A 15,985-nucleotide genomic window follows, 5' to 3' on the forward strand; every position below is an offset into this window, starting at 1 on the left:
GGATATACTGAATTTCAAGACTACTGCCTGGGTTGAATAAGCATTTTTCTAATAGACCAGAGTTATTAGTATTTTATGTCCTCACTATCCCTACTCCCTAAGACTATTTCCCCAGATTCATTTAGTGGCCTAAATCCAAGATACTACTTGGAATTTTGAACCTTATAATAATGGCTCTTATAGGCTCCTCACATGGGAGCCACGTGAAGAACTTAAACTACAAGATCAAAGTATAAAAACAAACATTCCCTCAAGAGCATTTATAAGCTGGTATAAGCTTATAATGGTATAATGGTATAAGCATTTGTTTATAAATGGTAGATGAAAGTTATGAAGCAGTGAAAAAAAAGGAGTGCCAGGATCCAGACAATTTCTTGGAAAGGCAGAGCTGCGGCACAGTTGCTGAAGTAGCAAGCTGGGATTGCAGCAATTTTAACAGGCTCTTGGCTGATGCTGAGCTAGCAGTAAGAACCCAGAGAGCAGAGTACAGGAACTCTTGTTTTCTGAAGAGCTACCATGTGCCAGACCCTGTGATAGCTGTTTTATATCCAATATTATGACTTACATAATTTCCACTCTCCTGAATGGCCTGTATTTTGCAAATAAATGCAATCTATACTCTTTTAATATTGGCCCATGTTTTTTTTCTCTACTCCTGTTGGAAATTTGGCAAAATGTTCAAATTACTTCAAATAGGGGTAAGCCCAGCAATTTGAGCGATCTATTAGACAATTGTGATTATTATCTATTGATCTAGCTACGCTAGAGAGTCGGTGAGTGGGTCTGGTTCAGGAAGTGTTAAGGCAGAGTCTTTTCCCTGATGATCGCTGGTCACAAGGCCAAAAGAAGTAAGACATGATCTGATAATGTCTCTTTGCCAGTTCTTTGTTCAATATTTATGGAGTTAATTTCCTGGTGCAAAATAAGTGTTTGTTTGTAGGTGACATGAAATCTTTATGTGGCTTGAGCAGTGCTTAGAAAATACTTGCTTTTGAAGGCCAAATGGAATCTTTATAACTTGAATTTATTAAGGATTTCTAAAGTTTGTGCTTACAAGGGAATTAATTTGGTATTAATGTGAAAACTTAACCAAAGCAAGGAAAATGAGCCCTGCAACTTAATATTCCTAATTAACTAATTACTTGAATAACACTGATAAGTAATTATAAAAACTCACATGACTGAGCCCTTGGTTTATTTAATTCTAATAATACTATGAAATGGAAATTGCTAATATACCAAGATAGATGTATCAGGAAGCAGAGGATAACTGAGTTTAAAAGACAAGACTTTCTAAGATCTGACAAAATTCTTGCAAAATATCCAGGTTATTATATGTTAACAATTTTATTTACTTAAGTTTTGCAAGTATACACGTGTGTGTGTGTGTGTGTGTGTGTGTGTGTGTATCTGTCTGTCTGTATCTGTGTGTGGCCAATACCAGGGCCTCTTACTCTCATTTGGCATTTTTGCTCAAAGCTTGCACTCACTCACTTGAGCTACACCTCCACTTTCACTTGTTCTTCTGGTTAATTAGAAAGAATTTTTTTTTAAATGAGTCTCACAGTCTATTATGTCCATGACTTTGAGTTCTCATTCTCTGATCTCAGTATTATAAGCTGATATCACCTTCAAATAAGGTAGATCTTGAGCCAGGATTACAGACAGGAGCTACTAGTGCCTAACTCACAATTTTGTTTGTAAATGGTCCCTTGGTGGTGGTGGTGGTGGTGGTGGTGATGGTTGTGGTTGTGGGGTTGAATTCAGGGCCTGGGAGCTGTCCCTGAGCCTGTTTGTGCTCAAGACTAGCACTTGAGCCACAGTACCACTTCCAGTTGATGAGTGATTAGTTGAAGATAAGAGTCTCATGGACTTTCCTGATTTGGCTGGCTTCCAACCATGATCCCCAGATCTCAGCCTCCTGAATGTCTAGGATTATAAGTATGAGCCCCTCTGTAAAGGGAATTTTTAAAGTGTATTTTTACCATGGACTGGAGTCTGGGAATCTTATTAGGAATTCCCATACAGTGATGATGAAGGTTCCATTGGTATAGATGCAGTTGTGATTTTTTTTAAAAAAGGTAGACAGCAGTATTAAAGGAGAATAGGACTGCTCAAACCCTAGATAATTACCTAGGGCAAAAGCAGGAAGTCTGTGAAGGTAAATGGATAGAAACACAATGAGTAATTCAATATAGGAGTACTCCAGAAATATTCTCCCTCCATATTTCCTTGGAAGTTATACCTGATTTATCTTTTATGTATTAAAATGCCATTTTAAGATGCTATGTAATATCCATATTAAGTGTCTTTAATTATGAAGAGCACTGAAATATGGGAAAGATATTTAAAACTAGGCAACAGTGATTGACATTCTTTCAAAAGGATATCTTCTTAACCTTGGGATAAGCAAACATGGCCCAAATGCCTTAGCCATAAAATAAAAGAAGGATCAGTTGAACTGCAAAAGTTTCCTTTATCAAAGACAATATTAAAAGCAAGGGAAGTCTAACCACAAGATAGGAGATGATAGTCACAAGCATTTGTCTGGCTTATCTAGTATACTCAAAGAAGTTACTAGAGACATGCTTAGGAGTTGGGACACCTGCCTAGCAAGCACAAAGCCGTGGAAGAGGAAGGAGGGAGAAGAGAAAGAGGAAGAGGTGGAGGAAGAAGAAGAAAAGGAAGACAAAGAAGAGGAGGCAGAAAAGAAGGAGGAAGAGGAGAGGAAAAGAAGAATTACTCATAGGGAATTCTTTGCCCCCAACCCCCCCCAAAAAGGACAATGAAACCTTGCAAAAGCACTTCAAAAATAAGTCTTTCAATACATGAATAAACAAAAAAACATAAAAGAAGTTGCTCCACACTTTTCAGGGACATGTGAACTAAAGCTAGAATTAGGTAGCATTTTATGCTCAGCAGAATCTTAAAAACACTAGAAATGCTATGTGCTTGTGAAGCTATTAAAACCTTTGCTTTCTCCTGTACTGTTAATGGATGTGTCGAGTAAATTGGAGTAGTGATTTTTGTCGACATCTACCAAATCTGAATGTACCTTTATTTCTGACTCAATAGTTCTACTTCTGGGCTTATAATGAATGGAACTGCAAATTCATATAAATTAAAAAGTGAATACATAGATGCCTATGGAAGTATTATTTTAAGAATACAAAACAGGAAATGTCTAGTTAATAGAGGAATGTAATCAGTTAAAGAATGCCTATTAAGCCAGACACCAATGGCTCAAGCCTATAATCTCTGCTATTCAGAAGGCTGAGATCTGAGGACCATGGTTCTAAGCCAGCCCAGGCAGGAAATCTGTGAAACTTTTATTTACACTAAACTACCAGAAAAGCTGGAAGTGGAGCTGTGGTTCAAGTGGTAGAGCACTAGCCTTGAGCAAGCAAAAGAAGCTCAAGGAGAGCCCCCATGCCTTTGAATTCAAACCCCAGGGCTGGCGAAGAAGGAGGAGGAGGGGGGGAGGGGGAGGGGGAGAAGGAGGAAGAGGAGGAGGAGGCTCATTAATAGGGTAATAAGTAAGCCATAGGATAATTACTCAACAGGGAATTATACATGATGAGAATAAGCGAACTCTTACATCACACAACTACAGGAATGGTCCTTACAACTATAATGCTGAGTGGGGAAGCCACACACACACACACACACACACACACACACACACACACACACACACACACACCATATTTGATTTTATGTGCAGAAAGCTGAAAAATAGGTAGTGATTACTGATTGTAATGGGATTCACCACTGTGGTTACCTGGGGTGAGGTGGGTGGTTGGTAGCCATGAGTAGAAAATGGGAGAGTCTTTCAGCATGCTATTTGTACTCTGGTTTGAGAAATCTCATTTTATATTTGCATACTTTTCTCTATGTGGCTTTCTGACACTGATTTGACCTTGCAAATTGACAGAAAATCACCTATCAAGTGAACAGTGAGAAACAAGGTAATAGTGAGCCAAATTCTTGCCTGTCATATCAGGTTGATGTAGGTATGCGTTAACAATAGTGAGTCAAGCAGCTGGAAAAATCATATTATCTAAAATGTTGGCGATACCCACCGGAGGACCTGAAGTATATCATTTTGAGGACTGAGTTAGTGGGCTAGAGGTAGACAAATGTGTTTGAAGCTGAATTGTTCATTCTCAATTTTCTGTACTACTGGCTTACTATTATAAAACTTTGAAAACATTGTCAAGCTATAAAGGGTTCATTTTAGTTCCATAAATAGTTAGGGCTCACTTATATGCATCAACTGCAGTAGATGCTTGGAAAATAAAGATGACTAAGGAAATTCTGCCCTTCTGGGAGTTCACAGCTGAGTAATAGAAAAGATATTTAACCAGATAATGGTTTCTGTTTTCACATTTTGCCTCTTGTAATACATATTGAAAAAACACTGATAGGAATGCAAAATTATGCATAATTCCATCAATTGAAGATAACATTTTCATACACATATGTACTTCTATTTTCTAAGCTTTTAGATGACAGACAGACATCCTTTATGCTACCAAACAAAACATGTTGAGAATCTTTTTTCCTGTCTGAATAGATCTTCTATTGTGTTTAGTAGCAACTGCCTATGGTTCTCTAAGGAGTTTGCCCCAATTGACAGAATTGACAGGACCATCAACCCAGGCTTAGAGGTTAGATCCAGCTTCCTGCTGTCGATGGCTGATCACTTAGGGCATAATCAGTTTAAATGAACATTGTTATGAAACAGTGAAATCTCTTTAAGATGCCTTTACTCTGACATTTATTATGTTCATCCTTTAGAAATAATTCTCACTTTGTTTCCTCTCCCATTTTTCATCTACCACCTGATACAACAAAAAAAATGGAAAACTTTACAGTGGGAAGAAGGAGAAAGGCTTCTAAGATTATCCCTAACCTGAGCTCTGGTGTCCATTTATATCAGGAGAAACTAACCTATGTAGAGACTCTGAAATCATATGAAATAGCTGGTTAAAGAAATCAGCAATGGTGTTATACCCTAGGAGAGCAATGGCACTCCAACCCCAAAAAAGAAAACAGAGAGGTGAAGGAAAGAAGGGAAAGGGAAGACAAAACCCAGGCAATCTTATAGAGAAACTTCTTTTCATGTGAGATCTGCCTACTTTCTTGGAGATCTCAATGGTTAAATTTTCTTCAAAGACCTGATACTGAGATGAGATTTCACAAAAAAGCATTTTATGCAAAACTCCCACACAAAGGAAAAGAGCCTCCCACATACTCAGCAGGTCTAGCACTTGGGAATTAGATACATCAAATTTGCTAGGAATGAAGGGAAAGTGAGTGATAATTTCTAAAGTGACCTGGATACAGAAGTTCTCAAGTCAAACTTTCATAGCAGATAGAATAATTGGGGCTGACAGTTACATACACTCTTTGCCAAGGAAAAATGAAAATCAGTGACAGAAAGGCCATAATAAGTTTGGAAAATAAAAAATATTCTGTGGGAGTCAGAGTTTATTTTATAACTCCTTAAATTAGAAGTAGTTTCCTATGTTAAAATGAGACTTTGAAATTATGGTGACTCAGACATAGACTAGTACTTTGCAACGCCACTTATGAATGGTACAATTAATCCAGTAATTCATTTTATTGATAATGTACAATTAAGGTGCTAAATGGTCTGAACATATTACTTCTCTTACTTTAAGTGCTTTACACTTTGTAATTAAGCAAAGCTAAGTTAAAATCATACACATAATTAAGGAAACCAGTGTTAAAATAACTGAAATAAAATTGTTCTTGGTACTCATTTTAATCTCCATGAAAAGACTATTACATACTGGTAAAGAAGGTAGGGCTTCCAAAAGCATATTAACACAGCCTGAAATTGGTATTTAATTTCTTTGACTTGGAGTCAAATCAATTCTTTTCTTTGGTGAGTGTTTTTCATAAAAAGAGATCTTCTCTTCCAAATAAAGCTATTTAAGCAGTATCAGAATTGTTGTTGCTTGTAAAACCATGCAGAAGAATGATACGCTAGTTAGAATCCACAAAGAACCAGGCAACATTAAGTTATTAAGCAAAATATATTCCCTCCTTGGGATATTTTTGACTGTCTGAGAAACTATTTTTGAAGACTTAGTAGCAATGAATTCATACATGTACTTGTATGTAGCATGTATTATTTGACTATATCTTGAATTCTTTTTATCAAGAATTGATTCCCACTGAAAGTCAACCTTAACTACTTGAGATATGCAAAATAAAAAATTAAATCGGAGACTCTTCCCCAAGTGTTACTCCATGGGCCATGTCGAACATTTCACACACACACACACACACACACACACACACACACACAATTTTGAATATCAAAACAATCAAATGAGTAAGGTACTAGCATTCTCATTTAAGGTATATAAGTGGAATGAGTCTATGTGTAGCATCTGTGGGTATGTGATTCCCAGGATGCTGCCAGTGAGGAAAACCACGCAGGCCCAGGACACAGTTTCATGTTGTACTGAGTATGCTTGATTCATTTTTCCCCACAATATCAGTCAACTTCTGCTAACAACATGCTTCCTTTCAACAAATCTCAAATGTTCACTCCACTGCTTAAATTAAGCACATTCACTTTGACCGTGCAAGGCAGGGGGCACCATGTGGTATTTGAGAAGCAAAGCATCACAAAATCCAGGGTAGGGTAACAAAGAGCACATCAAGATTAAAACCCTACTGGAGATAACATAGACCTGCTAAGAGCTTCTTCCCACAAAACCGTGCCCTGCATGCAGGAATTAAAACTTCAGCTTTTGAAATTTCTTTTGTATTTTACCTATTATTATTATTGACAGCACTTGGTCAAAATGTTGTGTAATAAATCCACAATATGGCCAGCCTATTGTATATAATTTGACAAATCACACAACAAAATTTCTTTTTTTGTTTTTCAAATTTTTATTATAAAACTGATGTACAGAGAGGTTACAGTTTCATACGTTAGGCATTGGATACATTTCTTGTACTGTTTGTTACCTCCTTCCTCATTCCCTCCCTCCCTCCGCCCCCTTTCCCTTTCCCCCCCTGAGGTGTTCAGTTCACTTACACCAAACAGTTTTGCAAGTATTGCTTTTGTAGTTGTTTGTCTTTTTTTACCCTGTGTCTCTCAATTTTGGTATTCCCTTTCAATTTCCTAGTTCTAATACCAGTATACACGGTTTCCAATATATTCAGATAAGATTACAGAGATAGTGTAGGTACACCACAGGAAGGTGATACAAGAACATCATCAATAATAGAAGCTACAGATACAGATGGGACATTGAAAGTAGTTACAACTGTGATATAACAATCGTTTCCATAACATGGAGCTCATTTCACTTAGCATCATCTTATATGTTCATAAGGGTATAGCTATTGGGCTCTTGTGATGCTCTGCTATGACTTACCTAAACCAGTACTAATTATTCCCAATAAGGGAGACCATAGAGTCCATGTTTCTTTGGGTCTGGCTCACTTCACTTAGTATAATTTTTTCCAAGTCCTTCCATTTCCTTACAAATGGGGCATTGAAATTTCTTTTGTATTTTACCTATTAGTATTATTGACAGCACTTGGTCAAAATGGTGTGTAATAAATCCACAATATGGCCAGCCTATTGTATATAACTTGACAAATCACACAACAAATTTTCAAATCTAATCATATATGATTCTCTCTCTCTCTCTCTCTCTTTTTTTTTTTTTTTTTTTTTTTTTTTTTGCCAGTCCTGGGCCTTGGACTCAGGGCCTGAGCACTGTCCCTGGCTTCTTTTTGCTCAAGGCTAGCACTCTGCCACTTGAGCCGCAGCGCCACTTCTGGCCATTTTCTGTATATGTGGTGCTGGGGAATCGAACCTAGGGTTTCATGTATACGAGGCAAGCGCTCTTGCCACTAGGTCATATCCCCAGCCCCTAATCATATATGATTCTCTTGGCAACATTATGTGGCCTCTTGTGTATAGGCCCTAAATTGCATACCATTATAGTAAAATTTTCAGAATGCCAGGGTCTTTTGTAAAGCCTGACTTTATAGGTACAATAACCATTATTTCATAGAGAAATTTGATGTAGAAACTGTTAGATAATTATAATTCCAGTATTGGATTAAAACGGAATTTGTATACTAGTGTTTGATCATTTCTGGTCAACATGAGAAAAATAAAGCAAACACAAAATTGAATTGAGCTTCCCTGAAATATCAAGAAGGGTAAAGGAAATAACATGTTTACACATTTTCACTAACGTAACTATTTTGATGCCAAGGAAGTTTTAACATAGTTCCCTGGGCATAGCAATTTTGATAGATCATAACAGACAAACCATTAAACATTCAGTTTCTTCTTAAAGCAAAAACTACTACTGGGGTCATGACTCAAGTGTCAGAATACCTTCCTGGTAAGATCAAGGTTCTGAGTTCAAATCCCAACACTACTGCCAACAATAAAAGTTCTTTATCCCAAAACTACCTGGACAAATGATTTGTTCAATCCCTGAGCTTCTTATCTCTTTGCCAATCCTGCCCCAGAAGGGAGAGAGGGGCTTAAATCTGAGTATCACTTAGAATTAGCAATACAGACAAGTACCCCTGGCTCTCTTCTTTCCATTTCAGTACTAGCTAAGTCCAAGACTGTTTGGGTCATTTGCTAGCATCTGCATAAACCATTCCAGCTCCATTTTGCTAATGATTATGGTGGGCAAAATCCTGCCTGGCCTTCTGGGCTTTATGTTACAGCTATTCCTCAAAGTAGTTCATTCCTGAAAGTGAGATCCATCCTCTCCTTCACTTTTCTCTAGAAGAAATACCTATCCCTAATTCCCATCCACTCCCAAATTCTGGTAAACAGAATCTTTTCTCACACCATTTTGGTGATGTGTTTAGGAATTGCGAGACTCAGTGGAAAGGTAGAGTATTTCTCAATACTATCTGACTCACAAATTTCACTGAAACTGGAATTGCAAATATATGCACTGTGCTGGGCCTTTCATGGGTTTCAACAGTGATGACACAGAGTATTTTGTTTCTCCATGCACTCATTGTGCTTTAAATGGCCTGTAATTTTCTATGATCCCCCTTAAAGGGAGTGCACAACTAGGGTCATGTTGAAGATTGAAGCCGTATTCATCTTAGCTTTTGACTTCCAAAGGAATCAACAATTCCACCCATATTTGGAGTAATATAAATCACAAATATTACTAGTAATACTCTAAAACTAATTTATTTCTTTTTGCAGCCTTGAGGATGGAACCCATGGCCCCATACATGTTAGGCAAGTGCTCTAGCACTTAGCTACATCCCAGCCCTAAAATCAAATTTTAAAAGATGGTATGTACTAAGAGAAGTGACCCAGACCCAAAGAAACATAAACCCTATGGTGTCCCTCATAGGGAATAGCTAGTACATAAATAGGCTAGTCATGGTAGAAGTCCAAAATACCCCAGTAGCTACACCCATATGACCACATAAGAAGATGCCAAGTGAAATGAACTCCATGTTATGGAAACAAGAGTTATACTACTGTTGAAATTATTCTCAACATGCCATGTGAACTTGTACTACTCTTTTTTCTCTTTTTCCTTGTCTTTTTGTTTGACTGATTGGTTTGTTTAGTTTTGTTTTTTTTGTACTCCCTTCCTGTGGCTGTACCCTCGTTACCACTGCAAGTACCTCGGATACTGTTTATATGGGTATTAGAACTGGGGAAGGGAGAGGGAATACCCAAATCAAGAGACAAAGAACAAAAAGACAAAAAAAAAAGATGGTTATGTAGGGAATGAAACTAAAATTTCCTCAAAAGTCTATTAATTATGTTAAGCACATTTTAAATGTATGTTATTATAATAAACATAATTCTAAAACTATAAATTCATAGATTATTCCACAAAACTGCTGATGCAACTGTATAATTGTTAGATTATATACTACTTTAAAACAATAGTGATATGAATAGATATCAAAACAAAATTTTGTGAGCTGGGCTCTGGGGGCTCACACCTACAATACCCGCTATTCAAGAGACTGAGATTTGAGTGTCTCAGTCCCAAGCCAGCCCAGGCAAGAAAATCCATGAGATTCTTATCTCCAATTAAGTACCAAAAAAAAAAAAAGAAGAAGTTGAGCTATTTGGCTCTACATATTTGAACCTTGAGCTAAAAGCCAAGTGAGAGCCCCATGGTCTTGAGTTCAAGTCTCAGTACCAGCACAATAAAAAATATATATTAAACAAATTGGTAGTAAACAAACAAATAACTAAATAAATAAAAATTTGTCCTGCCAGAAAGACAGCAGCTGCCAGCAGATGTGAGACAATATGGTCTATTTTGTATATTACTACTCTGTGTGCATGCGTGCGTGCGCGCGCGCGCGCGTGTGTGTGTGTGTGTGTGTGTGTGTGTGTGTGTGTCTTGGGACTTAAATTCAAGGACTGGGTGCTGTCCTTGAGCTCTTTTGCTCAAGGTTAGCATTCTATTACTTGAGCCACTGCTCTACCTCTATCTTTTTGTTGGTTCATTGGAATAAGAGTCTCACAGGCTTACCTGTACAGGTGGATTTCAAACAGCAATCCTCAAACCTTGACCTCCTGAGATTAGGGTTACAGTTGTGAATGACCAGTGCCCAAAATATGTTATTGGCTTTAAATCATATTTAGAATCTTTCGAGTCACATGAGAATAAAATGGCTGCTTTATGATAAACTCTGCAGCCAAAACACTCATACTCAAATAGCATACCAATATAGCCACATCAGCAGGCTCTGCTCTGCTCATATATATATATATATATATATATATATATATATATATATGTTATACACTTGTAGGTAAAGAGCTATGTCCATGTTATCTCTCACTCATGCACGGTGATGTTCTCTCCAGCCTTGATGCATGCCTTGGTGTTTGGAAATGTGACGGCAATCATACAGAGAATGTACTCCCGCTGGTCGCTCTATCACACCAGAACTAAGGATCTGAAAGACTTCATTCGTGTCCATCACCTGCCCCAGCAGCTCAAACAGCGCATGCTGGAGTATTTTCAGACAACCTGGTCAGTCAACAATGGAATAGATTCCAATGAGGTAATGTTCATTTCTCACATTGCCATTTTCAGACAGAAAACACATATTCTAAGGGAAAAGCCAGGTACTCTAATGTAGAAACAAGGGTAAAGTACATACCTGGCAACTTCTTTCTTTTTTTTTTTTTTTTTGGCCAGTCCTGGGCCTTGGACTCAGGGCCTGAGCACTGTCCCTGGCTTCTTCCCGCTCAAGGCTAGCACTCTGCCACTTGAGCCACAGCGCCGCTTCTGGCCGTTTTCTGTATATGTGGTGCTGGGGAATCGAACCTAGGGCCTCGTGTATCCGAGGCAGGCACTCTTGCCACTAGGCTATATCCCCAGCCCCAACTTCTTTCTTTTAATTTTGTGTCAGTCCTGGGGCTTGATCTCAGGACCTGGGTGCTGTCCCTAAGCCTTGGTGCTCAAGGCTAGTACTCTACCACTTGAACCACAGCACCACTTCCAGCTTTTTGGTGGTTAATGAGAGTTTAGAAACTCATTGGAGGTAAGAATCTCATGCCTCTGCTGACTTTGAACCATGATCCTCAGATCTCAGTAGCTAGGATTACAGGCATGAACCACCTACATGTGGCTAACTTCTTTAGTTTTCTAATCTTTAATCCAGCATGAAACCCAATCCATTTTCTGTGTTTCCATTTTCACAATGCCACTTTAGGAAAATTGACCAGAATTTTGTATTAATTTACTACTGTGGTTAATCAGTTAGATCTCTTTTTATTCTCATTATCCTTTTTTTAAGCAAGTACTTCTTATAATAGTTTAATGGTGGATTTTGGATAATTATATTAATCAACATAAAGTTCCTATTAGAACCAATAAAGTTAAAAAAGAAAATTCTAGAAGAGCATTTTCTGTAGTCTAACAATAACACCCCAGATCATCACTGTGTTACAGGTAAGATGTAAATCACTCAACCTTCCTACAACCTACCAACAAACCAGTATCTCATGTTTTAAGAGTGATAATTTGGCTTCTCCTCTCTTCATATATGATCATTGAGCCAGAGGAAACACCAATAGGTCGACATCCCATATCTTCTATCCTGAATAGGAATTCTTGACAGGTACAAATCATAGGGATTATCCCAGGATACTTCAATTTTTTTTTACTTCTGCAGATCTATTATCAGATGATTATTTAGTATCACATATTTAGAGTCATAGTCACTGGAAAACTATCTCTTCAGGATAGTACATAGATAGATTTCTTCTTCTGTAACCTACTTGACCAAACACAAAGAAGAACTCGCCTGTTGTCGTGATCACACTTAACTCCAGCTTCATTTCCTCCTTCCTCTTTGGCAGCTGTTGAAAGACTTTCCTGATGAACTCCGTTCTGACATCACCATGCACTTGAACAAGGAGATCTTACAGTTGTCCCTATTTGAATGTGCCAGCCGGGGCTGCCTCCGCTCTCTGTCTCTGCACATCAAGACCTCGTTCTGCGCTCCGGGAGAGTACCTGCTGCGTCAAGGGGATGCTTTGCAGGCCATCTACTTTGTCTGCTCCGGCTCCATGGAGGTTCTGAAGGACAGCATGGTGCTGGCTATTCTTGGTAGGTTCTCCACTGAAAAAGTATCTCTGGAGTATGAATTTAAGAAGATGAATTGGGTGAGATAGGGACTGGCAAGCAAGAGTAGAAAAATTACACATGACTCTATAAACCAAGACTATTGTTCAGACAGTTTAATTTCTCCAAATGGTATATCCAGAATATTAATATAGGTTTTGGTAAAATAACCAGTAGTATTAATATTGTCCTCCTCTTACAGATGAATAGATAGTATATTAGTTAACCTACCCAAATAATATATAGTAAGCAAATGAACTCAGTCCTCTCCAATCTTTAAAGCCAAATCATTTATCAGTTATATTGCCTCCTGGTAAAATCTTAAGAGGGACTTTTTTGTATTTTTGTGAAGAATCAGTTCAGAGAACACAAATTAAGTTTGATTTATGCTAAAAATAGAACAAGAAAAGATTGTACTTTAAGAGGAGACTCTCATTATAGTCATTAACTAACATTGTCAAAGTAACTGTGGGCTCTTTGTAGTTCCTCAAAGAAAACTCATAATTATGAAAATTTTGTCCCACAAATATTAAGACATAATTATTCTTCATTAGAATTTAAAGGGCAGCTCACAAAAGATGGTCGATAAGGCTAAACTCCTAACCCCTTCCTTAAGAAAAAATCCACTTATTTGCTGCTGTAGTCAAATAACACTGAAGGCCTCTAGATGAATCAGGTACTGGATGTGGTAGAAAGGTAAATGGCAAAAATAGCTGCTGGGTGGCATATGTTTCTTCTCATATATGGATCTTAGACTCAAAATATAACCCCCATATAAGCACACATGGAAGCATATGCTCACATACACATTTTCATTGACTCAAGTATAGTATATACAGAGTGCTGTACGAGGACTTTCCAGGCTTCCTCTCAAGTTGGCAAAGTTAAACGCCATGTATGCCATCATTCTGTGACTCTGTGTTAGAACTGATAATTATTTCTCATTTGTTTCAGAAGCTAAATTTTGATTATATTTTCCTGTGCATTTCCTTAGGATGAACATAAATTTTATAGCCTGCCTATTGACATGGCCTGCTTTTAAGAGGCATCTGGCCATGTTTTCCAGAACCTGTGGTTTGACACATGTAATTAAAAATAGTAAACTATTTAAAAATAGATTAATGTGGACCTTATCTTAATCACAGTGCTTTTTTTTCATATCAGTATTAGGACTTGAACTCAGGACCTGGGTACTGCCATTCCTCCACTTAATGGCAGGAAGAGTCTCTCTACTTTGTCTGCCCAGGCTGGCTTCAAAATGTGATTCTATCCTCAGACATAGCCCTGTGACTGGCTAGGATTAGAGGTATAAGACACAAGCACCCAGCTTCATAGTTCATGTAAAATATGGTAACAGCCAGGCACTAGTGGCTTACCCCTATTATCCTAGCTCCTCAGAAGGCTGAGATCTGAGTAACACAGTTAGAAGCCAGGCAGAAAAGTCTGTGATACTCTTATCTCCAATAAACTACTCAGAAAAAGCGGGAAGTGGCCCTATGGCTCAAGTGGTAGAGGGATAGCCCTGATCACAAAGAGGCTCATGGACAGCACCCAGGTCCTGAATTCAAGCCCTGGGACTAGCCCCCCAAATAAATACCTAAATAAAATGTGGTAACTAGCAATGACTTGGGGAGTGGAATATGAAAGCACCTCCATAACACCAGAGTACAAAAAGGTGCAAAGACTTCACTGCAGTTGTCATTATTTGTAAAACATGTCTCAACTTGGATTTCTTTTCATTGAAAAATGAAATTCACATATAGATGAAAGGTATAGTCCATTGCTGTTTTGTTTGTAGCATAATGTTCTTCCATCAATTGTGATTTTTATGATTCATGTTTTCACTTCCCTGCCTTTAACATGTAAATATCCAAGTGATCGGAGCTCAAATTGCTACATGGCCATTTTAAACACTGATATGTAATAAGTATTAAGGCTAAACTCTAATAAAGATAAATCATTGATATTTTCTTAATATTGCCTTAACATTGTTTCAGTAAAGATTGTGTATTTTACTTTCTCTATGATAGTATGAAATGGCAGTTTAAATCCAAGCTGACTGTGATCAATGTAACCACATCTTAACATTCAATCCACAGATATTTGATACATGTTTGCTCTGCCAATGAAATGAATTAATATAGAATAATGTTATAAACATCACTGAAAGGCTGTCAAACCATGAACTTACTCAAACAACTCTCTTTCCAGTCAACACATGAATATTGATATCTGGAGAAGTAGTCGCCACAGGGATAGGACTTAATTATAAGCATACAATTCGCTTTATGTACCTTCATTTCATGTCTGTGTGATTGTGGTTTTCCATTGATTTCTCAGTTGTCATTTTAAAGGAAAATGACAAAAGCATTTCTAAATGGAGTCCTCACAGATGATGCACATTGGCTAAATGCGATTAAACATAAGCTCTAACTCCAACCTGATGGTCTACAGCTGCATCCCACCATCTTATTTCTCAATGGCACAATAGTTGTAAAAACTTTGACCTTAAGAGGTTGTAGAAATCTATCACTTCTTGTAGAAATAAGGAGACTGAGAGACAGAGTAAAGAAGATTGTAAATCTTGGCAGTGATAAATCAACAAGACTATAAAACGTCTACAGGTGAGGACCATGCTGGTATTTACCAGTACTTGCTTGCCAAGCCTCAACAAAATGTCCTGGATGCAAAGTTCATGCTCCATAAAGATTCTTTGGATGAATAAATAAACTGAAATTCTTTCTAGATTACCAAAAGTTGTTGTTTACAATCAATATGCCTGAAAGATCCATTCCCTAGCAATCCAAAATGTGAATGTATAATGAATTTAAAGTTCTTCTAAACACATTTGCACATGCTCATTGTATAAGATACTGCATCATGATACTTTCTCCTCAAATGTACAGATGTGAACATTTATAATATTGATATCCTGGTGAAATTTAAATTTATACCAGTAGTCAACTTTTGAGTTTTTAAAGAGAAATTCATATTTCTAACAAACATGCAAAAAACAAAACTTCCAAGTTTAGCAATATTTATCACAATAAGTCAGACTTAAATTCCTACAAAGAATGTGACTATTAATTCTGATATCTAAGTATAGATTTTAGCGTTTTTTTATTTTTCTGTCAAAATAGAATCTGTCAGATTTTAAATTCACTATTAGATTAATACCTAGTCATAATAATTTTTAAATATGTGATTTTTGATCTTACATAAATATTGATAACTATCTCAAATATGCACAATTACTTCTATGTGTTTTCCACTGTCAAGTTAAATAGAACAGACCTTATCTGAAGTTGGCTTTTTATAAGGGACTT

General features: G+C 37.3%; 1 protein-coding gene across 1 annotated transcript in view; it reads left to right on the plus strand.

Moving 5' to 3' along the window:
* The window catches only part of Kcnh8 (potassium voltage-gated channel subfamily H member 8), a 367,265-nt gene that overhangs the window by 280,788 nt on the left and 70,492 nt on the right, over nt 1–15,985 (plus strand). Inside the window, exons 9-10 of the mRNA XM_048354862.1 lie at nt 10,892–11,091; nt 12,395–12,644. Of these exons, the coding sequence (XP_048210819.1) occupies nt 10,892–11,091; nt 12,395–12,644 (450 nt within the window). The remainder of the gene's footprint in view (nt 1–10,891; nt 11,092–12,394; nt 12,645–15,985) is intronic.

This window comes from Perognathus longimembris, chromosome 10 (genome assembly GCF_023159225.1).
Source record: "Perognathus longimembris pacificus isolate PPM17 chromosome 10, ASM2315922v1, whole genome shotgun sequence".
In the NCBI taxonomy this organism is placed as follows: Eukaryota; Metazoa; Chordata; class Mammalia; order Rodentia; family Heteromyidae; genus Perognathus; species Perognathus longimembris.